At 33.3% G+C, this 27,541-nt stretch overlaps 2 protein-coding genes and 1 long non-coding RNA gene across 5 annotated transcripts in view; 2 read left to right on the plus strand and 1 right to left on the minus strand.

The window, feature by feature from the left end:
• Positions 1–1,643: 1,643 nt before the first annotated feature.
• Positions 1,644–22,249, minus strand: LOC135136557 (uncharacterized oxidoreductase YjmC-like). The gene is made up of 8 exons (XM_064065908.1): positions 22,083–22,249; positions 3,941–4,080; positions 3,737–3,889; positions 3,493–3,681; positions 2,491–2,606; positions 2,343–2,441; positions 1,940–2,290; positions 1,644–1,886 (listed from the first exon to the last, which is right to left on the minus strand). Exons 2-8 carry the CDS (start codon positions 4,056–4,058, stop codon positions 1,728–1,730), a joined length of 1,185 nt encoding a protein of 394 aa, XP_063921978.1. The 5' UTR covers positions 4,059–4,080; positions 22,083–22,249; the 3' UTR covers positions 1,644–1,727.
• On the plus strand, positions 4,056–19,361 carry LOC135136560 (uncharacterized). The gene is made up of 2 exons (XR_010281732.1): positions 4,056–4,197; positions 18,751–19,361. It is a non-coding gene; the product is annotated as an uncharacterized LOC135136560 (long non-coding RNA).
• Positions 22,250–22,658: 409 nt separating the features above from the next.
• LOC135136556 (probable beta-hexosaminidase fdl) overlaps positions 22,659–27,541 on the plus strand; it is a 105,237-nt gene continuing 100,354 nt past the window's right edge. Inside the window, exons 1-2 of one of the 3 annotated variants that reach the window (XM_064065893.1) lie at positions 22,659–22,791; positions 22,863–22,964. In XM_064065893.1, the coding sequence (XP_063921963.1) occupies positions 22,780–22,791; positions 22,863–22,964 (114 nt within the window). In that variant the 5' untranslated portion in view covers positions 22,659–22,779. Of the gene's footprint in view, positions 22,792–22,846; positions 22,965–27,541 lie in introns of all 3 variants that reach the window. The other 2 variants (XM_064065894.1, XM_064065902.1) reach the window with 2 other exon arrangements.

Below are 27,541 nucleotides of genomic sequence, written 5' to 3' on the forward strand. Positions count from 1 at the left end.
TTTGCTGTTTTGAGATTGGATCAACGAGAATTACTGTAGTTGACACTTGAAAAACCTTAAAACAATAAAAACGACGACTTTAAACGACAGGTTACGAATGACATTAATGACAAGTGGGAACTGTCATAATGAGGCATAATTTCAGCGAAGCGGGATTTTTGAAATCCATGGCCAACTACTCCCTTAGAATCATTTATAAAGCCCTGTATAATGGTCTAAATAATGTTTGTATTTAGGTTTCTAGTATTTGTGCCAGGGACCACAACTGCTTTAACTGTGACCACTCTTTGACTCGCACCCGGAAAGATTTTCAGGGAAAACCCATCTTTCCTAGGCACATCTAGGCATAAGATTCTGGCAACATCTAAATGTAGTGGAATGGCAGTCAATATCCTGATCAGCTATTTCAACTTTTAATCGGATGAACAACGTATAGTCTCAATCCGGAGGAATCAGTACCTCGAGGGTGACGAACGATATCATTTGAAATATTTTATTTTACACACTTATTACAAAGGAAATATGAATAACACGTAAAAAAGGACTTAATATGTTTACCTGAATTTTTTACGAGATATGCTGAAAAAGAGCGCAAGCATATATATATAACAACTGACAGGTTGGAGGGACCTCTGATGACAAATAGAGGATGAGACTCTTATTCAGAGAATGTGAGCACTTTAAAAATTGTGCGTGGAAACGAGTATGTAGTGAGAAGACAAGTTACAATTTGTAGAACATAATATTTGCAAAACGATTATATGTAATCTAAAACATCATTTCTCGCAATGAGCGGGCCCAGTCCAAACCTGTGGGGCGTTTAGAAATTGAGGACGCCGGGTGACATAACAGGTGGTGGAATAAATACTGGATATCCACTTTGTGACTAGGGGATTTTTGATGTGCCTTGAAAAAAGAACTAGAATGATACGCCATTCTTACGAGTATCTGAAGTCGTGGGTGTACTATTTTCTGTCTCGAGGACAGGTGTTGAAGAAGATCTGATCCTGTAAACGGAAAAAGTTTGTTTAGAATAAGGTTTTATGAGTTAGCGTTACCCGTGTGGTAGACGGGAGGATAGTACGTTATTTTGAACACACCTTTATGTGATGATTAACGTAAATATTCAAGTGTATAGCCCTTCATATCCAGTAGAAAAATGAATCCGTTTCAAAAGATAGATTTACTAAATCTGGAGTGATCAGGTTCACCAACCTGGACAGACAGCCTCGCATTTCCCATTGGTTCGAACGTGCAGCAAATAGTGGTTTTTCCCTTCGAGGACGAGCCGAAAGATACGAAAGCATGACCTCTCATGTTCCACTAACTTAAAAGCTACAGCAACAATGAAAACACCTACATACGTTTACTGAGAATTTATATTTCGAATAGATGTACAAAAAATTTTGAATTAAGTGTTGAACACCAAGGATTGCATTTATCGCTGAAGGTTTTTCTTAAAGACCGTTCTTTCAATGTTATTACTTTGTTGCAGCATTTGTGAAAGTTAGTTATTACGAGTACTTAGTAAGAAATGTAATCACAAGTTAAATAAAAACTGCATACCAGTACTTTTGTCCATGTCGAGTAAAAAAATATTATATTTTTTAGAGTATAACCTATCAGTATAAAATAAATTTAGATTTCACAGCGCAATAAAACATGTATTCTTTTTTTTTTAATGTAAATTTCTCAGATAATTACAAATTTGGCACAACAAAATTATGTCATGTTGGTATCAATGGCTTTACTTTCAGAGATTCCGCTAACGATTTGCAGGTATCGAGCTGATCTTGGACGTACCGCACCCCTCCAGCCTCATCAACTGATGCCATATGAAGTCTTTCGGGATCTCCCGGAACCAAAACTGGTTTAGCAGGATCAGCCTAAAAATCCAAATCAGTATTTTCACCATCAATCATGAAAAAAACACATTTACCGGTTCCATATTCCTCAAAAATCCCATAAAATCACTAAGCCTTTCTGGAAACCCTGGCGCAAAGCATCCTGGATCGATGGCAATGAAGCACTGACCCAAATCGGCTTTTTTACTCGAGTCTCCCCATTTGCGTATGTTAGGCCCGTATGCGCTGCCCCCTAACATGCCGCAAAAGATCTCTACCAACACTCCCAAACCGTATCCTTTGTATCCCGAATTCAGTTCAGGTCCTCCCAACGGCATCAATCGCTTAGCGTCGTAGGCAACATGGGCGTCCATCGTGATATTCCCAGATTCGTCCTGCGCCCAGCCTTCGGGGATGGGTTCGTGTTTCCTTTTTTGAATTTCAATCTGTGTTACAATTAATTGTACTGATACTGATTGTCTGCGAATCACTGGATACCTTTCCAACAGCGACGGCGGTGGTTGCCATGTCTAATACGAAACTGTCTCCGTTAGCAGCGGGGGCCCCGAGGGATAAAGGATTGGTCCCTAGGGCTGACTAAAATTTAAATTAGAGTGTTGAAGTGGTTGATGACGAATACACGTACCCCTTTCGCTCGAGTTGGTGCCATCAGAGGCGATGTGTTAGTGAAACTCATTCCTAAAAGACCCTGCTCCATTGCTTGCAGACTGTATTTACCAGCAATTCCGTAATGATTCGATTCTGGAAAAGAAAAATATTCTTATATCATTTTACAGGTTGAGGTAGCCACAACACACTATAACTAGTGAAACTAGTTTTCGACTGATTCTGAGGTCTTCATATTGAGATGGCGGACATTTAAAAAAATGTGCCGCTCTCACTACGTATCCAGAAACCCTTTATAATTTAGATAAGCAGTGCTGGCCTATATTTTAAATCTCTTTTAATAGGATGCATACGTTTCAGCAAAATTCTCCTGCAGGTGAAGAAAAAAATGAAGATTTTAGATATGTTATCAGCTTTGGAGCTAATCAATTCGTGATATTGCAAAAGGATTAATAAAAAAAGTAATTTGTAGATATATACGAGAAAACTAAAGATTATTCTATTAATCCAAACTTTTGATTACTCGATGACAGAAGATTAACGCATAGAAAAAAATCTTGTTTTGTGTTTGCATCAACTTCAAATTTTTGAGATATCTTTTTCTCATAGAACACAATCTAGTACTTTTAGTAGAAAAAACATGGCTGATAATGAGTTGTATAATGTTACTTTCTTTAAGTCATTCATTATCTAAAATTTTGATTAGAATGAGTGACAAAACATGTACAAAGGTCTACAGAGAATCATAAAGAAAGGTATACAGGAATGACTATTGACAATGCACCGACCTAAACAACAGTAAAACGGAAAACTACTTGTTTCGAGAATTATAATTAAATTGTTGACATTAAATATTATAGCAGTAGGTATTACAATGTTTACAAAGAATGCATTAGACTCTGTATCAACACAAAAAGAATTAATAACATTTGTCACGTATGATGTCATAATTACAACTCCAAAAATATCCTATGGTTATTAAAATCTAGGATTTTTAAGAAATACAAAATACGATTCTTACCTTTAACAACTACCATTCCAATACCACTTTTTTTTGCCTTCTCTATTGCTAAATCCATGCAGTAAATGCCTACCACCGCTCCTAAGCCATTATTTCCATTTACCCATGCTGTGGCAGAAGTTTCCTTAATAATGCAAGGCGCCGCTTTAGGATCGCAAAGTCCTCCTTGCACATCTCTCACATACATGTCTAACAAAGAAAATATACGTTATCATTACGAAGAAAAATAAAATTCATTACAAACCTAAACGATTCATGCCATGACTGTAATGCCCTCTGTAATCTGCTTCTATTAAATTTTCTGCTAAGATATCTCCATACTCCCTAGGAGTTCCCACAGCTACCATACAATCACTTATAAACCTTCGGGCGTCAGAAAGCGCAACGATAGGGGTGCCTGGAGAAATAAAGAAATAATAATGCTTAATAATACATGAGGAAATCTTACCTATGTCTAAAATTTTAATGGACATTTTCCTGCGTGCGACGTTCAACGTTTGGCGGCCTCGAGCGATTTGACAACGCTTGAAAAAGAGAAACGCACATCGTGTTGAGATGGACGCCATTGTGGAAGGATAAAGATAACAACTGAAGATAAATTTAATTTATATAAAATAACGCATATCACGTTTGATTTGTGTTTAGGATTAGAGTTGATAAGTCTGTCGAAAAGTAGAGTAGTGGAACAACACTACCAAACAAAAGGTAAATGGAATTTTTTTAATAAATTTTGTTGCTAGTGGCCAGATTATCACAATCAGTGCTTGAATTAAAAAGTAGTAGATATTATTTTAACAAACATGTTATACATTTATTAATATACATTATTATTATCTGAATGTATTTATCTTTGTGGCAAACAAAGATTATTTTCCTGTCTTCAATTAGATGTTTGCAATATCTTTTTATTGCATCCAACAAACAACAGTTTATTTACAAATGTTTTACCAAAAAAATTATTAACTCAAAAATATAAAACGTATTAACGAGTACCACCTGGATATGAAGGTATATTTTTAATACATAAATCTAAATAATTTTTTGTAAAGCATATAAACAATAAACTTAAACGGAAACTTACATTTTTGTGTTCTACATACAAGCCAAAAAATTAAATCAGAATTCGTCAAAATGAATCTGTAGTGAGTACCTAAATAATTAACTGGCACAGATAAATTATAAATGAAAATTACATTAGGTAAACAATGGTCCTACTTCCTTATCATCCACTTGTCGTTAACGTTTACTTAATACTCCTATTTGTTTATTTTTACAGTTTACTGTTAAGGTTATTGTAATTAGTGTCATATTTATGGTGTTACATCAAATTTTTACATTTTTATTATTTGGAGTAGTTCAATAGGAGAATAATTTAAATAGAAATTCACGTAGCAGATTTTTAAAAAGGCATTTGATTCAAATTTTTGGATTTGCTTTTATTATAAACATATCTAAGTAAATCACCTTAAGTAAATATAAAATTATAAATAGAAACATAAATATTGCAATATTTGCACTTAAGGTTAGAACACGTAAAATTCCAACTTTGTTGCAACAAGAAATACTATACACAACATTAAATAGTTAGCATCCACATTCATTCATAATTAATTTGTGCAAGAATAAGCTTTACGACGAACAACAGCCAGTGAGCTTTTTTTAAACGAATATTTTACAGCACATTTTTAAAAAAGTACTAGAAAAGAAAGCTAGGGAGAACGTTTCCCAATCAATCATGTCAGAAGATTCGTTTTATTAAAGTATTATAAACAAAGAAAGCATTTTAGCAAAATTAAAAAAAATGCTGTGTACTCTATAATGATAACGATCAGCGAACGCAGTGGAATTTTTAGTAGATGTTATCGCACAGCATCGTTTTATTAAGTGGATTACGTTACTAAAAAGTGAAAAAGTAATACAGGAGATTAAGAAAATAAATTATATTATATCGGTAGGTACGGATTACCGGTATTATGAGCACAGAGAATAACCACGAAAAATATATGTAGTTCGAAAATCACGGTCCAGTTCGAAATAAGAAAAAGACTTCCTTTAAAACAAATTATGTTTGTTGAGAACAAAAAAAATCTTTCAAAATGTTATAAGTATTTATACTATTTGAATTTTGACTCCGTTACAACTAATCTTATCAAAGCTAATATTTCTCTTCCAATATTGATTAATAAACACACTACAACTAATAGTAACTCTGACAACATCTTTTTTTAATAAACTTAATATTAACTATACAAAAATTGCAAGGACGTTGAAACATTGAGTAAATGAAAACTATTTGAAAACAAATTGAGACAATGGTACCAATCGTATTGAATTTAATACTATAAAATATTCTTCCATTATTAAAAAAATAACGACTGCATTTTTGTTTATCTTTCAATGTTAGTAGAAAACGTATCTTTACTCTTTTTATTTAAAAAAGCACAACATAAATTTCAAGTAATTTAAAAAATATGTTCAAGTCGACGACTTTTTTTTCGCAAAAACATCATTAATTCTGAAGTGTAGGTACAATACAGTACTAATCAGTAATCAGTAATCACAATGTTGATAATGATAAAGCACTCTTAACATAACTGATAAACTAAATCGGTATACTTTTACATTTTTTTTTTGCATTCTACGAAATCAGTCGTGAAATACTTCATTTTATAACGCATTTTTCAATTAATTTTTTTTTTTAATGACGTTATCATATATCTGGAAAACACGAAAAACCAATCCTCGCATTGAAACCACACCTTAAAAGTACAAAATCTGATAACAAATATCGACACCCTTGGTTAACCAAATTAACATAATTATATCCTAAGGACTTGAAAGACATCTAAGATAATTTTATCTTTATTTTTAAGTATTTCTATATATTCGAAATAATTCAAAAATTGAAAATAATTAATTAATTCTACTTTAATTTTAAACAATTTCCTTAATTTTGTGAACAATTAAAAAACATATGTATATATTTTACTAATACTTGATTTTTCATATCTACCAAACTTTAAATGAACCTTGACCCTTGTGTTTATCCAATATATTTTTGACGATAGCTTTTAATTATAAGTAACTGATTTCATACATCCCAGACCTTATTTTATCCTTCGTGTTATGATAAAGTCTTTGAAGGCTTTGTCTGATTTTTTTATTCCAGGCCCTTTGAAAGTGTTTTCCAATCTCTTGATAGGTACTTCAAAGGTAAATGGGTTTACGACCTATTTTAGTTTCTCTAATTGTTCTCATTGAAAAACAGAAAATTCATTTATAACCCTTTTTATAATCTTTACATCGAAGTCGTTTTAATGCGTTCAGATCTATTATGTTGAAATCGTTACACTTAACTTCCAAAAATCGATATTTTCACTACAAAATTTTAATAATAATTTTACCAAAAAAAATTCTAATGTCAAGCTCAGTATTTTCAAATGTAAGTTTGCAGTTTAGCAAGAAAAAATGTCAAGTAAGTTTGGTACAAAAGGAGCTATCAAACGAGGTATAAAATATATAAATAAGATATAAAAAAAACCAACGTAACATTTCACATCAGAGACTTGTAATCAAATGATGATTTGACTTCAAGATATACTTATATATATTAAGCTTCTCGCAGGCAATTTAGACCCATAGCTTTGAGATGCGTCTCCATTCCCTTCGGCTTTTTGCGTTTTTCCTCCAGTCCTGTATTTGTTTTTCTGCTAGGTCTTTCTCTATCGCTTCTTTCCACTTCTTCCTTGGCTTGCCTCTTTTCCTTTTGCTACGGAATTTTTCACGGCACCATTTTAACTTCTCTTTCTTGAGTCATTCTTTCTAGGGGTCCTAACCATTGCAATCTTTTTATTTTTATGAAATTATCATATCATCTTCACTAATACTTCTTTCCCATCCTCCTTCTGTTTGTTTCCCTCCAAAGTATCTTCCTTTCCCAAATTTCTAGTCTTTGTTTCATTTTATTTGTCATAATCCATGTCTCGCACGCGTATGTTAGGGTTGGTCTTACTATGGTTTTATATATTCTTAGTTTTGTTTGCCTTGATATTTCTTTACTTTTCATCATTTTTCTTAATCCTCCTGCACAGTTGTTACTTTTAGCAATTCTCAGTTCTATTTCTTTGTCTTCTTGGCATTTGTTGCTTATCAACACCCCTAAGTACATAAACATTTCTACTTCTTCAAATTCTACTTTTATTCCTTCTAGTCTGTCTATTTGTAGGTTGTTTTTATTTCTCCTCCCACAGTTATTCTTTAGTTCCATATATTTTGTTTTTTCTATATTCTAAACCTACCTCTTCTGCTTGTCTCATTAGCTTTGTTGTTGCTTTCTACTTCCTTTCTGATCCTAGCTAGTACGACTAAATCGTCTACGTAGGCTAGACATTGATGGCTTCTATTGAATAGTAGACCTTTCCTGTTTATATCACTTTTCCTTATAATACTCTCTAAAACCAAATTGAATAGAGTTGTTGAAAACGGATCACCTTGTCTGAGTTCTTGTTTAACTGAAACTGTCGCTAGTTTTTCCTTTTACTTTTACTCTGCTTATTGTGTTTTTCAATGTCATTTTTATTAGATTTATTAGTATTTCGGGAATATCTAGTTCTCTCAATATGTTTATTAATTTCGTCCTGTTCACCGCATCATAAGCTCTTTTGAAGTCCACGAAGAGTAAATGAGTAGGAATTTCATATTCATAGTTTCCTACCATGATTTGTTTTAACATAAATATTTGATCGATTGTCCCTGTTCCTTTTTGAAAGCCTCCTTGATGCCCTCCTAGAGCTTCTTCCATATATCCTTCAAGTCTTCTTTTTATTATCGATGCCAGTAGTTTGTACGTAACGTCTAATAACGCAACCCCACGGTAGTTTTCGCAGCTTCTTCTGTCACCTTTTTTAAAGAGCGGCATATTAGTGCTTCTTTCCAGCTATCCGGCATTTCTTCCGTTTCCCAAATTTGCTATATTACCAGCTGGATATCGTCTTTAAGTTTTTCACCTCTATATTTTAGATTTTCTTTTGTAATTCCATTTCTCCCTAGGCTTTTGTTATTCCTCATCTGATTTATGATCTCCTCTATCTCTTCTTTTGTTGCCATTGCTTAAAGTTCATTTTTTTGGTACTTGTTTTTGCTCTTTTCTCTGACCTCCTCTGATTTCGCTATTTAATATTTGTTCGAAGTACTGTTTCCATCTTCTTAATTTTCCTTCATCCTCGCCTATTAAGTTGCCTTCTATATCTTTTATATATTGCGTAGGTTCGTATTTTGTTATGTCTTTATAAAAGTTTCTTATCTCTTTCTTCTGGTATGCTTCCTATATAGTTTTTTTTTGTCTTTCAAAAGAATCTCCTTTTTTCCTGCGACATATTTGCTTAACTATCTTTCTTTGACTGTTATAATTCTTTGTGTTTTCTTCGTTTATTATCTGCAGCATTTTCATTCTGAGTAACTTTTTATGTTTTATTTCTGCTTCGCATTATTCGTCTAACCATTCTTTCCATTCTCTTGCTTTTGTTTTACTCACATGTCTTTTTGTCGCTTTTGTTACTATTCGTCGTATATTGTTCCATTTGGTGGTTATATTTTTTTCTTTTGAAAGATCTTGGTTTTCGAGGTTTGTTTCTGTCTGTTTCATATTTTGTTTTGATTTCTTGTGCCTGCAATTCTTCTGTATTATACCTTACTTCGTGATTCCTCCTGTGTTCTTTGTCTTCCCCTTTCCATTGCTTCAGTTTTACTCTTACCAAAAAGTGGTCTGAATCTGTGTCGGCCCCTCGACAGGTTTTCACTGATGTTATTAACCTAGAGGGCTTTTCTTGAATCAGTACGTGATCAGTCTGGTTTAACATCTTTAAATTTCACAAGTTACTAGGGGCGAAATCAGTTTTATCGTAATTGGGAAAATAGAGAGATATGTCATTTGCCGAAATAAGTCTTATCTTAGCAAGTACTAGCCAGTAGCTGCTAATACCTCTCTTCTCATAGTGTATTGTGTTTGAAAGAGGTTGAAAGATTCTTAGGAAAAAAGCATTGTTTTGTTTTTCTGTACGAATCGTTTACCTGACCTGTTGGAATTATTATATCTGGTTCTTCTTACAAAGCAAATTTTATTTAACCCAGTAGGGAATTAAAATCTAAAGCGAATATTTAGCACAGAATTTGTAAGGAAACCATGATACATAATTTTGAGGTTTTAGGTATTCCTGTTTGGAAAGAATTTGAAAGTGCTTTGGAGCCTCTAGTGTCTTTTTTAATAATAATTTAATTAAATTTCTTAGAGGATACGTCATTTGCTAAAATCAGTCATATTTTAGCAGGTACTAGTCCCATCCACTTGCCCTCTCTTTTTTTAGAACGAATCTCATTTGCCAGAATCAGCTTTATCTTAGCAGGTACTAGCCCCACCCACCCACCCTCTGTTTTCTTAGAAGGTATGTGATTTGCCAAAATTAGCTTTACTTTAGCAGATAGTAGCCCCGCCCACCCACCCTCTCTTTTCTTAGAGGGTATGTTATTTGCCAAAATCGGTCTTAAAATCAAACTTAAGAAAAGACAGGATGGGTGGGCGGGGCTAGTATCTGCTAAGTTAAAACTGATTTTGGCAAATGATATACCCTCTAAGAAAAGAGAGGGTGGGTGGGTGGGGCTAGTACCTTCTAAGATAGAACTGATTTTGACAGATGCTATAACCTCTAAGAAAAGAGAGGGTGGGTGGGTGGGGTTATAATAACTTCTAAGATAAAACTGATCTGGCAAATCACATACCCTCTAAGAAAAGAGAGGGCGGGTGGGTGGGGCCAGTAGCTGCTAATACCTCTCTTTTCATAGTATTTTGTGTTTGAAAGAGTTTGAAAGATTGTTAGGAAAAAAGTATTGTTTTGTTTTTCTGTAGGAATCGTTGCGAGTTTCGCACAGAATTTGTTCGGAAGCCATGATACATAAGTTCTTCAAATATTATTTTAACGATTTTGAGGTGTATTTTTCTGTGAATTGCATTTTGCTTTTCTCTGGATAATAAGACTCGAATTTGGTTGATATTCGTGGTACTCTCTTATTAGTTATCATCTATAAATGTCACTATGGTCTTGAAATTTGCTTTAAAATTTTACTTAACAAGAAGAAAGAAAAACAACTTTGGTAAATGTTTTGTGTAATTTGTAAAAACCAATCTCTTTCCACATCTTTTGGTGTGACACGTGTATTATTTGTACTTATTTTAATAGGGAAATATAAAAACGCCGAGTTTTTTTCAGTTTTCAACCTATTATAAGACCGTAAAAATCTCGAAAAATATAACTTTCGAACAAATCAGTTTCATCAATTAAAATTTAACCATATGTATAGTACAGTAATAGTACATACAATGTCAATACTGTAAGCATATATTTCAGCGGACACTTATTTAGCAAAACTTAAGTTAATTACTAAAGAATTCGCTGGTTCATTTTTTTCTTTTGGAAGATCTTGCTTTTCCAGGTTTCTTTCTATGTCTGCTTCATATTTTGTTTTGATTTCCTGTGCTTACAATTCTTCTGTAGTATACCTTACTTCGTGATTCCTTCTGTGTTCTTTGTCTTCCCCTTTCCATTGCTTCAGTTTTGCTCTTACCAAAAAGTGGTCTGAATCTGTGTCGGCGCCTCGACAGGTTTTCACTGATGTTATTAACCTAGAGGGCTTTTCTTGAATCAGTACGTGATCAGTCTAGTTTGTTTCTTGTCTTCCTGGAATAATCCATGTTCCCTTGTATATATCTTTTCGTTGAAATTGCGTACTTTCTATTTTCATATTTCTTTCTATAGCCAATTCGATTCATCTTAAACCATTGCTGTTCGATTCTTCATGCTTGCTGTGTTTTCCTACTATTTCTTTATATATTTCTTGTCTCTCTACTTTTGGATTTGCATCTCCCTTTATAATTATGATATCTCTTTTTGGCATTTTGTCGATAACTCTGTCCATTTCTCCATAGAATGCATCCTTTACATCATCTTCTTTTTCTTCTGTCGGTGCATGTATATTTAGAACGAATAGATTCTATCTGATATCTGCATAAAGTCAATTATTTTTCCTTTAAGTCTCTGCCCCACTATAAAACCTGTCCCAAATTGTCTGGTTGCACCTCCATTTTTAAACACATTGCTATTAATTCTATTTTATATTTTTTAATTTCCTTAATAAGGTTTTTGATAGACCGTTCTTCATAAATACCCCTTATATTCCATGTTTCTATTAATATAATATGTTGTTTTTGTTTCATTCTTCAATTCTTTATTTCTCTTCTTTTCTTTTTTTGCTTGTTACCATATTCATTGCCGTATTCATTGCCTGAAAACACTCAAGTTACTGACTTGAGTGTTTTCATTTTTTTGGATTTTAAGCTGTTTCATTTTTATCAGGTTTTCTTTTTCGCTGTCGCATTTTTTCTACTCCTCAGTTCCTATCAACAGTTTTTTTATACCTTACTTTAGTGACTTGTCCGTTTTCTCTTTTTTTTTGCTCTTATTGCAATTTGCTTTTGTATTTCTCTATCTCTTGAATAAATATCTTTTCCCCTGTTTTCGTACTTAATTTGTTTTTGTTTCGCATTACCTTTATCTTGTCGTCATATTTTGCCAATCTGATTAAACATATTTTTTCCTCTAGCTTCGCAACGCTCTTAATTTCTACATTTACATTTAATGACTTATAAAGCTCTCTGCGTCTTTTTTAAACTTTTCTCGGCCATCAGTATCTAGTCTTAGTCCTTGTAACACCACGTTGTTTTTTCTTTTTTCATTTTCCAATCGTTCTAATCCATTTATAGTTTTCTTGATTTTTCTATTTTCTTCTTCTAGTTTCTTATTTTCCGCTCTAAGCTCTTGCATTGCTTCCCTATATTCTCTTTGTTATTTTCTCGTTTTTTTAATTTCAGTGGACATTTCGTTTATTATGTGACCCAGGATTTGTATCATTTTCATTAACTCTTCTATGGTATCTTCTAGTTTACGTTGATTCCTTAATGGCGAATTCCCAGTTATTTTACTTTTGTTTGATATCTCTTCCTCATCAGATTCGTCTTCATCTCTGTCGCCCTTCCTCTTCCGGTTATTTTCTTCGTCCCCCATTTCTCTTATGACCTGTGCGCGAAAGGTTGTAGGCGCTGCGATCGTGTGTGCTCTCATATTTTAGTGAAAATAGTGCGTGTTTTTCCACTATTGCAAGTGTATTTGGTACCAAATGGAAGACTTCAGTGTCCTTTATTGATGGTATAAATTTCATCTCTCCTTATTCTGTCTCACTGGATTAATTAACACTTTTTACCGCCGCGAAATTACTTATCACCAGAGTTTTTCTCACCCACATAAGGTCGAGCAATCAATTAGTTTTTCAGTTTATGAATATAAACCTCTGTGAATTCCTCTCAGACACCTTTCCGTGGCCTTCTTGTGTTGTCTTTGTTAGCCACCTTGACGGGCCCCTAGGTGCGAAAATTTGTATCCCCGTTTATTTCCCTATTTAATTAGTAATTAAAAATACTGGTAGAATGACCCTCTGTGTAAATTGCGGCACAATATGTGCAACAAACGCTGGCAAGACACAATGTGATGGTTGTCAAGGTACGGTTCATCTGTCATGCATTGGTATCTCTGAAAAGGAAGCAACAATGACGAGATCTAAGTCCAAATCCATAAAGATTGTATGCAATCAGTGCAATAACAATATGTCCTGCCTTAAAGATCTCAGAACACTTATTACATCTCTTCAGCATGAGTTGTCATCTTCAATTAACCAACTTAAAACTGAGTTTCAGTCTCAACTTGATGACATTAACGTCAAACTCACCCAGTCATCACAACAACGTCAGTCCACACCTGTACTGGAAGAAGTTGTCCAAGAAGTATTGGAACGCCAGAAACGTGCCAAAAATATTGTTATATTTAATTTACCTGAGCAGTCCAATAATTCTTCTGATGAGATAAGAAAGGAAAATGATAATCTTCTAGTTAAAAATGTTTTGAACATCACCAACCCCAATGTCGATTTCGAAAATTTCAGTGTACGCAGAATGGGTAGATTTAATGAATCTCGCAATCGACCCATTAAGGTGTTTTTTAAGAACGAATCTGACGTTTTCAGTGTAGTCCGGAGTTCTAAAAATCTCAAAAACGATCTGCGGTTCAAAAACGTCAATATTTCTTTTGATAGGACACCTAAGCAATTAGAATTATATAATCAACTTAAGACAGAGATGAACGGCCGTATTGCTAGAGGCGAATCTAATTTAAAAATTCGATATTACAATGGCACTCCTAAAATTATACGTTTAAACTGAAAGCGCCACCCAGTTACACTACTCCTCTCAATTGTTTTTACCAAAATGTCCGAGGTTTGCGCTCAAAAGTTAACTATTTTTATAACAATATATATGTGCAATTATAATTTTATAGCTTTAAGTGAAACCTGGTTAAGCGACGAAATTCAGAATAGTGAACTTTTTCCTGATAACTTTGTTGTCTTTAGAAAAGACAGGAATCAACAGTTGACGCATGTTTCAAGGGGCGGTGGAGTTCTTTTCGCTGCGGAAAGTAAATATATGTGTTCTCAATTGGACCTCTCCCCCATTACTAATACTCTACCATTTATCGATATTGTTGGCGTGAAGATCTCTTTTGATACTAGTACTTGTTTATTTGTTTTTGTTCTTTACATAACCCCATCTGTGTCCGTTAATGATTACCAATTATTTCTTGACATACTTAGTAATATTGAGGAAACTCACAACGACAGAGTTATAGTATTGGGTGATTTTAATGCGCCAAATTTTTGCCAAAAGTCCAACGATAGTATAAGTACACACTTAAATAATTTTAGTCACTTTTATAACTTTACCCAATTTAATAACGTGCCAAACAAATTCAATTGTACCTTAGATTTAGTTTTCGCTAATGTTAATTGTAATGTGACCCGATCGGAGCACGCTCTTGTCATTGAAGATGACTACCATCCAAGTTTAGATTTAAGCTTTGAGGTAATAAAAAAGCCATTTGTTAATTTCAGCACGAACACCGATTCAGAACAATTTAACTTTATGAAAGCTAATTTTTTGTTATTGTATCAAGACCTTTTATCTGCAGATTGGTCTTTCTTGTATGACATTAAGGATGTAAACGTTGCTTGTTCTTCTTTCTATAACGCTTTGAACAAAATTTTTACCAAGTCTGTTCCCAAATATAGAATTAATTCCAACAATTGTCGCAAATACCCTCCATGGTTTGATCGTGAGATAATTGACTCGCTAAAGTTGAAATATTCTTTTCATAAAAAATATAAACGTTTCAAAACTGAACATTATTTGATCAAATTCAGATACTACAGATCACTCTGTAAGACACTCATCACATCTGCATACCAACATTATTTGAGTAATATTCAACATTCGCTCTCAACCGATCCGAAGAAGCTCTGGGAATATATTCGTAAGAAAAAGGGTCACACAAGAATTCCAGGGGTAATGTACTACAACGATAGTGAGCTGTCCAGTCCTTCCGCTATTATAAACGCGTTCAATGATTTCTTCAATTCCGTATATATTGCTTCCGATTTTAGCCAGCAGTGCGCTGTAACAAAATGTTTCTCTAGTACTCCCATATCTGTTACATCTATCTCAGAGGATGAAATTCTAGAAGCCTTAAAGCGATCTAAGAATTCACTTACAGCCGGCATAGACGGAATTCCAAGTTTTATTTTAAAGGACTGCGCTTGTGTTTTGGTCAAACCGTTACATGTCCTGTTCAATCTAATTATAAGAAATTCACAGTTTCCTGAAATATGGAAAAAAGCCAGTGTCACCCCTGTTTTTAAGAAGGGCGATCCAACATTAATTCCTAATTACAGAGCAATAGTTTTACTTTGCAATTTTTCTAAAATATTCGAGTCAGTAATTTATAAACACATTTATTTTCAAATAAAAAGTTTACTAGCAACTGAACAACACGGTTTTGTCGATAAACGATCTACTGTTACAAATCTCGCCTGTTTTAGCCAATTTGTATCCGAAGTCATTGATAAACAAGGTCAAGTAGACGTTGTCTATACAGACTTTCAAAAAGCTTTTGATCAAATTGACTATTACATTCTTCTTAACAAATTACAGTCGTACGGCTTCACTCAGTCCTTATTATCACTGCTCGAATCTTATTTACTCAACAGAGTACAATTTGTCAGATACTGTAACTTTTACTCCTCAAGCTTTTCTCCAACCTCTGGGGTACCTCAAGGGTCAAACTTAGGCCCACTTTTATTTCTCATATTCATCAATGATATAGTTGATGATATCTCTTGTGGTAAATTGTTATTCGCCGATGATATGAAACTTTACCTTGAAATTTGTGCTCCTGGTGACGCTCTCATTTTGCAAAAAAATCTTGACATTATCTCAAACTGGTGTGCACAAAATCGCTTAACCCTTAACGTATCCAAATGCAATGTAATGACTTTCTCGAGAAAATCTAAATTATTACTACATGATTATTCGTTAAATGGAGAGGTTATAAATCGTGTTGATTCAATCAAGGACCTCGGTGTTCTATTTGATCAAAAATTCTATTTCACTGATCACATTTCTGATACTTTGGGCATGGCTTACAAAACTTATGGTTTCATTTATAGGAATTGCAAAGATTTCACCGATGCATCTGTTCTGCTACTCCTTTATGCATCATTGATTAGATCCAGGCTGGAATACTGTGCATTGATATGGTACCCTATATACAATATTCATAAAGATCACATTGAATCGTTGCAAAGGAAATTCCTTAAATTCATTTCTTATGTTGTTGATGGTGTTTATCCCCCTATTGGTCTTGATCATTCGCTTCTTTTGGCAAGATTTAACTTAACAACCTTAAATACCAGACGTGCTATAAGTGTTATTCGCTTCCTTTACAATCTTGTCAACTACCGAATAGACTGCATTTATCTTTTAAATAAACTTAGTTTTTTAGTGCCTCGCATGTGCGCAAGGAACTCACGTACTTTTTATTCTGCACCTAAAAGAACTAATGTTTTAGTTAAGTCACCGATAGCGCTGATGATGGATTTATTTAATAGCTTAAACAGTGTATGTGATATTCATTTTGACTCCATTTATAGAATTTCGGAAATTGTTATTACGGTTTTTGAGAAATAACTTTTTCTTTTTTACCTTCCCTTGTTTCTTTTTCACTTTAATATATTTTTTTCTGGCTAAATACGTTTAATTTTAAGTTTATGCCTACATTCTTTGTTAGAACTAAGTATTTTATTGTTTCCAGTAATTGGGTGTAATTTGCCTGTTGGAAATAAATGATTATTATTATTATTATTATTATTATTATTATTATTAATTATTCCAAGTCCAATTCTATTCTTTATCTTATCGAAGCGACTTGACTTCAAGATAGAAAAATCTCTCTATTTCGTCTTCAACTTCTTCCGATATTTCAAAATATACAAACAAAATTGAAAAATGTTTGCCTTTTTCTACAAAACATTCGAAACCAATCTAGAATTCGATCTATTCAGAAATGACATTAACAGACTTCGGCTACATTATTACTCATTCCATCATTATCAGAGGCAGAAGATAACAGTTCCGAATTTTCTAGTTACACTCTTCATTTTTCTTTCCTTATAAATAAAAAAACATAAAAAGTTATAAAAATAAAGCGTTGAAGGTGTATTCAGATATAACGCTATTGAAAAATATGCCAGAAGACGATTGTGGTTATCGGTTATACTTCAGAAATAAAGAAACTCTTTACAAGTTTTTTGAACTTAGAAATGATTTAATGTTTATATAGAAAATTAACTTTACTCAAAAATATAGGTACTAGACTAAAATCTAATAACTTTGGTGGCATATATTTTTTAGGTAACACGTCGTTTACCAATGTACTTACTAATCAATATTACACTAAATTTCTATTTGCTCAACCTACTTTCAAGTGTATTGAGCAGTAAGTTGTACTGGAATAACTGTTACACCGAGTAGTAAAAAAGGATTTAGTGGTGATACTTTTACTTTGGCTTTGGCATTATGTTTATTTGTACACTTTTATTTAATAGTCTTTTCATTTATTTCATTATTTTTTAATGTTCTACCATTGTTTCGGTCTCACTGAAATCTGCATCCGTTTATCGAACGTTAACATTAAAGGATGACTAATTTTCTTTTTTTTTTCACCACATTATTTTTTTTATGTCACAATCCTGACATATTTAACAACTTCACTAGCACTACCCGTTCTCATAAAAGTCAGTAGATGGAGTCTTGTATCCATACAGAATAAGGACCGCCCATTCTGCAACTGACTCCGAGCAGAATAAAATAATATAACAATAAATTGTGGCCAGTACCAGTAGCGGCTCGTGGTTTTTTCGTTAGGGAATGTAACATTTTTGTTTAAAAATCACCAGATATTAATTAACTGCACAATTACTTAGTTAAAAACAGACTGTTATCCCTTTTTATGAAAACAATACATATAACTACTTGGTCAATAACATATCTCTACATAAGTATACTTATCAAATAAAAAACATTTAATTGTTTGGTAGAAAGCAACTACGTGTGAAGACTGCAGAATTTGGTTTATTAGCATTAAATATTAATTGATGTGATTTTTTCGACAAGAGCATTGAAAAATTAATAAAGTTCTGCTCAAATCTAAATGTGAGGTGCGTAAATTTTTGACATACAATTAATTGATCATCCAAGAAAACCGCGCTTAAATTTAAACTTTAGAAGAAATTCTGCAAGGTCATTAGAGTATTAGAGATTCCTATACTCCTGTCAGCATGGCAAGACTGACACTTTCAATGACCAAATGTGTTCAAGTAAAGTTAAAAGTTTTAATACATAACCTTGGCAATGCACATGCAGTGAACACCTTTTCTCGGGTCTAATGAATGCACAACTAAATGCATTCAGCGTCCCTGTTCAGCATTGTGCAGTTTCACCGTGAGATTAAAAAAATCGATCAGATTAGCGTAAATATGGTAGGCGTCGGTGTCTCCGCTGACTATTGTCTTTCTCAAAAACATGGTAGCGCCACTGACTATTTGACTAATCATCAGCACTCATTCCTGTCGAAAACGGGTACTTCAAAATATGTTACCAAGACCCGTTTTAATAAATCAGAGTGTTCTAAAAATATTGTTTGCTATTTCTTTAAAATATATTTGAAGTTGACATATATTAAAACAAAAACTAATGTTCAATTTTTCTAGAGAAGGCACTGCCTCCCCTGCCTTTTCTGACGAGCCGCTACTGGCCAGCACAGTCAACAAACATACCAATGTTACTACTAGGGACCAGAAAACGAAACGTGACGATCCGGAGTGTACCAATCTAGCAAAAAGAAATACTAACGACCAGTTTATATACACTGAAGTAGTCACGAAAAAGAAAGAAATCAACACCAAACCCATCATCGGAAGTCGGAACGAACACAGTCAACCTGCATAGCCTAAACAGGATACCCGACCCAAACATCTGGCCAGCTGGATGCCAAATCACCCTTTTTTCCACAAGCGAGGATAGAAAGAGAAGAAAACATAACGCCATATCAACTACACATGAAGTTGAAATCTACCTCAATGATGTACAGGGCTTTTATAAATTATTCTAAGGGCGTAGTTGCCATGGATTTCAAAAATACCGCTTCGCTGAAATCACCGAGGCATTTCCTCCCAACGTTAAAAATTACATCACCGAGGCATTTCCTTACAATGCTAAAATTTACATCACCGAGACGCTTATTCCTCGCAGCGCTGACTTGATATTTTTGTGTTTATTTACCATGTGTTTTGTTTGGGCTATTATAAACTCTCAAAGCTAATTGTTTTAAGTAACCAATCACTTGGATCAAGACATAATTTAACATAATGTAAACTCTGTTTGAATCGTTGATAAAGTGTGGCAAATATTAATCTAATGTAAATTTGTTAGCTTTGCAATTCTTCACCTTATACAATATTTCTCTGTCTCACAATTTTAACCTCAGTAATTTTCTTTGTTTTATAATTTTAATTGAACGTAAATTTCCATGCTCTGCAGTTTTAACCTCACGTACTATTTGCACAAGTTTATTTCACACCAGATCTTTTGTTTTCATAAATCTTTGCTAGTTTTTTTTATGTAAATATTTTGTTGATGAATGTTTCCATCATATAAATTATCTGATGTCCAATCTTAATCTCGAATAAGAATAAGAATAAGAGTCATTGAAATTGAACATTTAAAAATGGAATTGAGGTTAAAAAACACCGAAACACGTAGCAGAAGCTGAGGGCGCGGTTCCTAGTCGAGCTAACGGGATTTATCGCGTCATCTGCACAAGGGATGCAGGTTTTGTATAGATATCAGGGGAACGGTCTGGACGACGTAACGCTGTCAGCTTATTTATAGCCGTGACTTCCAATCACGAGTTTGCGACCGTCATGAAGGTGTGATAGAGAACAGCCCCGACCGGGAGCCCCAAACTCCGCTCATGCTACAACGCTCCTATGGGTATTTTTGTTGTGCTCTAGATTGAAATCCACATAGTTCGATCGCCACACTCTTAGAGCACTCACACGTCCGTAATAACTTGTGTATTTGCATCTAGTTGCTTTAATTCAGTTTTTGTTTTGTTTTATTAACTTTGTGATTTTCAAATATTTGCATTGATTCAGAACGTTTAATTTGATTTCATTTAAATTTCATCCAAAGTTCAATATTTTGGAGCTGAACAGTGATTGAAATTCGGCCCCCTCTGGGCAGCCTGAGGGCAAGTCACAAGTCAGGCTCGAACGCAATTTTTCTTTTTTCTTTTTTTTTTGTCACTGGAGGAACAAATAATTTTGTGTCCTCCATAAATTTTGTGTTTTATTTAGCTGTGCTTTTCCAACCTTGGGGTCCACCATTTACATCTAAAAGCATCCCGCCATTTTAAAAGAACACAACGTAGAGTTCCATTTTGTTAAATGATCACAGTTAAGGTCAAATTTTGAATTTTTAAATTTTTCGCGGGCTTTCAATTTCTTTTCACATGTCAATTTAAGGCGGGATGTTTGGGTTATCACAATACGAAATGCATAATGATCAAGAGTTTCCAAATTCACGTACCGACTCTTGAGTTGTGTGATCAAAAGCGATTTATATTTATTACAATTCATTTTTCTGCATTTTTTATCACATCATATTTTAAAATCGACTTCAAATTCCGACAAACAGAACCAAAAGATGAGATTTTAATACACAAAAAATGGAATTTTCGCAGTAATAGATACGGAATGGTAAAAACTTTATGACAAATTGTGTAAGATTTATGTATCAACTTCTTCAGAAATAGTTAGGTTTTCATAACTTGTCAACACCGTCCAGAATTGTCCCATATTTGCTGCCAGCATTGCTTCCAATCCAAAGTGGGACGAACAATAGAACAAATATACGCCAAACTTTATACATTCTTTGAGCTATATTTTAACCCGAGTCACTGTTAATGTTCGTATTTTTTTTTTTGGTAAGGTTGGCAACATATTTAAAATTGTATTATTCAGTAGCTGTCATCTTCTCATTAGTTTTTAGTACTTTTTAGGTGCGTTCATATCAAAATTAATAACTGTAAACTGACATGCTAACATTGTTGCTAATAATTCAGAATTGCCAATCAAAATTTGTTTTCAATCATTAATAACAATAGTCACCCGGTATTATGAGACCAGAACTAGTTTTCGTGTTCTATTTGTAGTCGTTGTATTGGCTACATTTGGCACGATGATGGTTTTCCGTGTTCTATTAACAGCCTCGTTTATTTTAAGTACTTGTACGATCAAAATTGTCTTTAAAATAATTAATATATTCTTCACGTTTCTGAAACAGTCCAGTAATCCATCAAAAAAAGTTTCGCCACATAATCTAGCTTAAAGACTGATTCAGACTAAACAATAATAATATCAATAACATGCGCAAGAGCGATGTGTAAAAACGAATCGAGTGTAAGCATTTAACTCTAAGTGGTTATTTAACATTGTAGACAATTTAACAACGACTTTCGTAAGTTGCAACTGTACTAAACCTTTTAAGGATCTTGAGTACATTCACCAAAATGCAAATGTCAGGTTCACGTCATCTACAATCTAAAAAATGTCAAACTTCAATTTGAACAAACTATCATTCACAAAAATGTTAATGTGACATTTATAGTTAGGGGAATGTAATTATGACAATAGAAAAAAAAAATTACGAAAATGGTAGGTACAAACTTACAGATAAAAATTTACGAATTTTATGCGCTATTTTATCACTACTCTTTAATATTGCGTATAAAAATATACTTTGCTTATTACTTATTTTATTAGACAATTTTCCAACTACAGAAATAGAATAAATCTGGTTATCTCTACCGAAAAAAAATTACAAATCAAACATAAGCCACTTTAATAAACACATAATACCTGCTGCTGTTTTACCAAACCAGCATATGTAATTTAGGTAACAACTATTAACAGAAAAGTTTACAAACATTGATAATTAGGTATGTAGAATAAATGTATAAAAATGAATGAACAATATTTACCCAAAAAATACAAGGTCAGCTTGAACAATTGTATACACTATAATGCTAAGCGAGATTATAAGTCGAGGTTAAGGTCGATGGAATTATTAAATTGACATTTCTACACTCAAGTTAAAACGAAACAAGTTGCAAACTTTACAACACACGCACTTTTTAAAATTGCATATTTACTTCTAAAAATACTACGAAATTCTAAAAATATTCACTCGTTCGTAAATTGTAACGTTTGAGCTATTAATGACAACTAACAGTGTGAAGGGATATGAAAATGTAAAATAATAGTCGATAATAATGTTTTTAGTGTTATGAATATGGAGTATGGACGTATACATTACGTAATTACCTTACGTTATTCCAGTTGTGGTATTTTATTTAAATACTTGTAACACAAGTCATCGCTTATCGCAAAGCAAAAACTGCTAAAATATTTCAAAAAGCAAAATATTTGCCATTGAAACAATAACCCAGTGGCGCCTTTCATCTCGAGGTTAAGTTAGAGAAGAGCAAAATAGCGCAAGCGTCGATTGAATGATTGGGGACCGGCCATGACCTGCCTTTTCAGTTTTCCACAGGTTTTTCCATAACCTAAACTATTTTCCATTTTCGTATATTTGCGGCATTTTCAGTGATGGTTTCTGTGTCGTGTCTTTGTGAATAGGCAACCATCAATTTCTGTGTGTTTATTGTATTTACACTGATGTCGGATTCGGTACGTATTCCGAATTTTTCCGAACTCGAACCACGTTGCCTTCATTTTATTTTAGCGTTGTTTGTTTAAAGCTTACCATACGGCGCAGATCTTCTCGTTCGTACGGTGCCGCCGGCGACGCCTTCAAGAAAATCCACAATGGAAGAGGTCTAATTGCAGAAAACACCCAGCATGTAAGGGCATAGCGTAATTTTCACTAATGAAATTCGTGTCACAACATTTGTTGTTGATTTTTGTCTGATGAGATTTTTTATTGGCACCTATAACTGAAGTCGCCATCTGAGTGGACAACAAGATTTTACAAATAAATAAAGCGACGGCGTATATTATTTCTTTTTTTAACAAACATGCGCATTTACAAAACTTGCGTAATTCACCTGCTCTACAGCCTATCTATCTTGCGTACGATTTCATTGTATTCTCAAAATAATAAAAGCCCGACTGGCACAAAAATTGATGCAACATTTTAGAATTTTCACCAACTAGTTTAAAATTGAACCCCAATTTCCTCAAGCTAATCTTGTCTTATCTTCGTTCCAAAAAGTTTCCGAATGGAAGGGTTTCTCCGACCTTTCACATGAAGCCATTTAACAAAAGTTTTGCTAAACTGACAGAAATACCTACTTACATGGAAGCCTCAAGCCCCACGAATCTCGTCTGATGTGTGTTCTTGACAATTTCTTAAGCAGTATTCTATGTGAAATGCCCTTGTTAAAATTAGTAATTAACTAATTAAGCTTGGTTTAATAAAATTTTTACAGGGATTGTTACTTAAAAGATCACTTGTTACTTCTTGGTTATGGTATGTACACAAGTAGAAGTAAAAGTAATAATAATTAAATTAATAATAATAATAACATACCCTGTTTTTCAGTTGTCAACAAAGTATATGTTATCAGGAATGTATAAAAAAATATGGTTACAAAGTAAAAGACGAGAAAATAACAAACAAGTTTTAACAAAAATGTTTTTACAGTTTCCATAACCGATTTAGCAATAGTGTTTGTGTAGAATAAGGTAGAGTATCTATTAAAGTTCGTTTTAAATTTACTTATCACATCATCTCTATACCCTATCCCTGATATAATCATTACAACCTTTCCGTGAAGATTGCAAACATGTTTACCGTGATATAAATAACCCTAGTGGGGTAGCTCACAACATCTATACAAACGAAGTTGGCGTTACTAGTACTTGTTTGGAAACGATACACTCGAATGTGGTGAATCCTTCAGCATCAAAATATAGTGCCAATAACATTACAAAGATTAATGGAAATGTAACAAAAAATGATTACCATGTAGAATATATCAGAAATATTGTTTTTCTATGACGAAGTATATTACAGTTAATGCACGAATTAAGTACTCTGAACAACCTCGAATACTACAAATGTTTAATATTGTACTTATATCTCCAGTGTTTGAAAATTATTATATCGCAAATAGAACTATAAATCTATACTAATTAGAAAATAGCAAGAACATAAGTTTATTAAATTTGAATCCGTATTAAGCTTTAAACAAAAAAAAAATCGTGAAAAATAAATATATCGGGTGTCCCAGCGTACCTGTTCCACTCAAATATCTCAATTATTTTAAAACATAAAAATTTGAACTTAGGCATGATCAACATACATAATACCATCTATTAAATGAGTAGACTATTGTCATCCTATTAGTTTCAGTTTCCCTGGAAATGACATCAACATTTTTTCGTAAATGTAAAAGAGTACAGTTTGTAGTACTATAAAAGAAAGCATTTTTTTTTAATTTGCATTGTTTGAATTAAAAAAAAAATAATACGGTGTCGTTTCTCAAGCAACGTTTCCTCTTATTTTCATGTTCTGGCTTATCACTTCTAGATTAAAATAAATAAAACATTGTAGTGTCAAAAAATGGAAAACGAAAATGCCGAAAAGTTAGATATTATTTACGGAGAGTGTTGGCGAAATAAAAGACAATCCAGAACATTATACGAAGAAGCATTTCCAGAGAGACACCCAAAGTTGTATGTATTTCGTAAGATTAGCAAAAAAATTTAGAACAATCTGGGTCTTCCTTTATACAAAGAATTTTAAAAAAGGCTCAATATCATGATTCATTTTCATCAAGCTTAAGTCCCACCAGATGTTGAAACAATGATTGGCATTTATTGCTTGACTAACGGCAGGTGAAGAGGGTATCATAAGTAATATTTTATGGTGAGATGAAACTAGTTTTAATAATAATGGAATTGTGAATCGACATAATTGCCATTACTGGGCTTCAGAAAGTTCTCACTGACTAGGAGAAACTAATTTTCAACACATTTGAGCTATCAGCGTTTGGTGTGGAATCAGTGAAATTATCGGGCCTAAATTTTACGAAGGAAATCCAAATTTGCAAATTTATTTGGAATTCTTTGTAAACGAACTTCCTGTGCCATAATTCGGTGGCCTGCTAGATTTCCAGATCTAAGACCTCTCAATTTTTTTGAAAATACATGAAAATGCATGTTTTTTGTATTTTAAGGTCGTTTTAAAACATTGAAGTAAATAACATCGTATCATGTGATATATCGTTGAAGAGACAAAAAAGGACACTATTTAATGTATATATACTATACCCATTTGTATTAGAAAAAAGAAAATTGATGTCGTGTCCGGCGAAACTAAAACTAATACGACGCCAATAATCTATCCATTTAATAGACTGTGTTACATACGAGTATAATGAACATGCCAAATTTCAGTTTTTTTATGTTTTAAAATCATTGAGATATTTGAGAGTGGAACAGGTACCTACGTGAAACACCCGGTATATTAACACAAATGTTCGACTGTAACGCCAGATATTAGGTACATAAGTCTAAAAACAGTAACAGTACTCAGTGTTAATAACTAATTAGTATTCCAGTATTATAAAGTAAAGTACAAATGAAGTCCAATCAGCCGAAAATCATTTTTCTAGTATTCTAGAGTAAGCCATGCTAGAACCACATATGTACGTTCATATCCTTTTATAATAACCTGTAACTTTTTGCCAAGAGTTTGCTGTCAGTTTCTGTAGCTTTTTATCTTATCTTGTCAATAGCATCAGCAAATTTTCAAGTCGAATGTTCCAGAAAGAAATAGCCAAAGTTTAATTTTGCTCCTCTGAAAAGTCCCTTAATATCAGCTTTTGCCCAAATAGCCACATTCTCCTGCAAAATCGAGTCATCGTTTGTAGGTGCTGCATGACTGCAATACCTACTATAAAAAAAGGAGCAAGATATTTGCAAAAGCATACATTTACTTAGTTATTAAAACCTTACCGCACTAGAATATCCAAGGAACTGTTGTTAAAATTTTATTTCTTGTTGGTTTTACGTTGGTAATTTTCGCGCCTTTATGTTTTTACTTCCCTTGCAGTTGTATACATTGGACGAAATATTTAAGTATTACTCGTAAGTGTAAGTAATACAAAATGAAACAATTGTTACCATGGTGTGGTCAGCTGTACATCATTTTCACTTGTATATAGAGAACTAGAAAATATCACTAAACTGATCGATTATTTTTTAATTTGTAGTTAAATATAACAATAATTGTATTACCTTGAGGTATATATATTTTTTTCAACACTCCTGTGAAAAAAGATCTAATTTAAATTTCACTCCAGAAATATTTTTCGAAAACTGACAAAAATTCCATGCCTTCCAATCATGACGCGAACTGAGAGACTTTTACATCCTAGAACGGAAAAGTGTTTTACAGTACAAACTACCAGAATATTGGATATATTAGTTTATTTATTCGAAATAATATTTGAGAAGATTTTGAATAGAACAGTTATTTATTGTACCTAATCCCACTTGAGGACGTCAAGTGGTTCTGTTTCTTCATGAAGACTCCTTTATTTTGAAGAACTTGACTGGTTTACTAGAAGGTTTATTTTTTGATGAAAACAACTAAGATATTTTCAGAAATTTCATTTTTTTATCGAATCTTCTATATATCCCTTTACAACTATTGAGGACCTCCAGCGCCACTATCTCTTCAAACTGGTAGAATTAGCTGGTGAGGTTGCCAAAGTTCTTCGGAAACAGTACCTCGTGTAGCATTCCGCCTACGGTAATTTCAGTATTTTGCTATTTCTGTGGACTTGGTTCACACATTTTCGATTGACATATTTGTTAAAAAATCTTTGACTGATGGTATACTTTGGGCGCAAAGCATATTTACGGTCCTGTAATTGCTGACAATTTTTTCGAGCTGTCAGTGTTTGATGTTGTTTGATCCGGCTAATTGGATCAAATTGTCGCGCCAACCGGTGGGGCTCAGCGCAACCGCGTCGCTGAGCTAATGGAGCTCAGTGTAAAGCAAAGACACTGTGAAGTCACAAACACTTTTTATTTCTCGGCTTCACCGTATTACATTATATTTGTCTTCTACTGATAACAACTGAGTAAAAGGTGCATTGTGTCATAATGTTTGCTTTTTTATCTTTCATATCTTGGTGCTTTTTATCCAAAGAAGGATCAACACTGTAAGACAATAACTTACTGATTTTTTCGATAACTTCAAATAAAATTAAAATTAGGGAAAAAAAACGACAATTTACCAACGGGCAGTCACAAATTTAAGAAAAACTGAAAAAAGCAAACTGAACTAGACATCAAATTTAGCACTGTCGTATCTGAACTGAGTCCACTTTTTTGTAACTATCAGAGGAAGTAATATAAAATATGTACGTCAAACTACTCGTGACTGTTCAACATCACAATTTTC

The sequence above is a fragment of the Zophobas morio genome, unplaced genomic scaffold, assembly GCF_036711695.1.
Source record: "Zophobas morio isolate AGI-343-1 ecotype UQ-CSIRO unplaced genomic scaffold, CSIRO_AGI_Zmor_V1 ptg000026l, whole genome shotgun sequence".
Lineage (NCBI taxonomy): Eukaryota > Metazoa > Arthropoda > Insecta > Coleoptera > Tenebrionidae > Zophobas > Zophobas morio.

Excerpts from the sequence above, each read along its gene's own strand:
- LOC135136557 (XM_064065908.1), bottom strand. The coding sequence starts at position 4,058 with ATGGCGTCCATCTCAACACGATGTGCGTTTCTCTTTTTCAAGCGTTGT. Across the intron at positions 2,442-2,490 it reads CACCAACTCGAGCGAAAGGG|TCAGCCCTAGGGACCAATCC; the intron begins GTACGTGTATTC and ends TTTAAATTTTAG. Across the intron at positions 1,887-1,939 it reads TTTTGAGGAATATGGAACCG|GCTGATCCTGCTAAACCAGT; the intron begins GTAAATGTGTTT and ends TTGGATTTTTAG.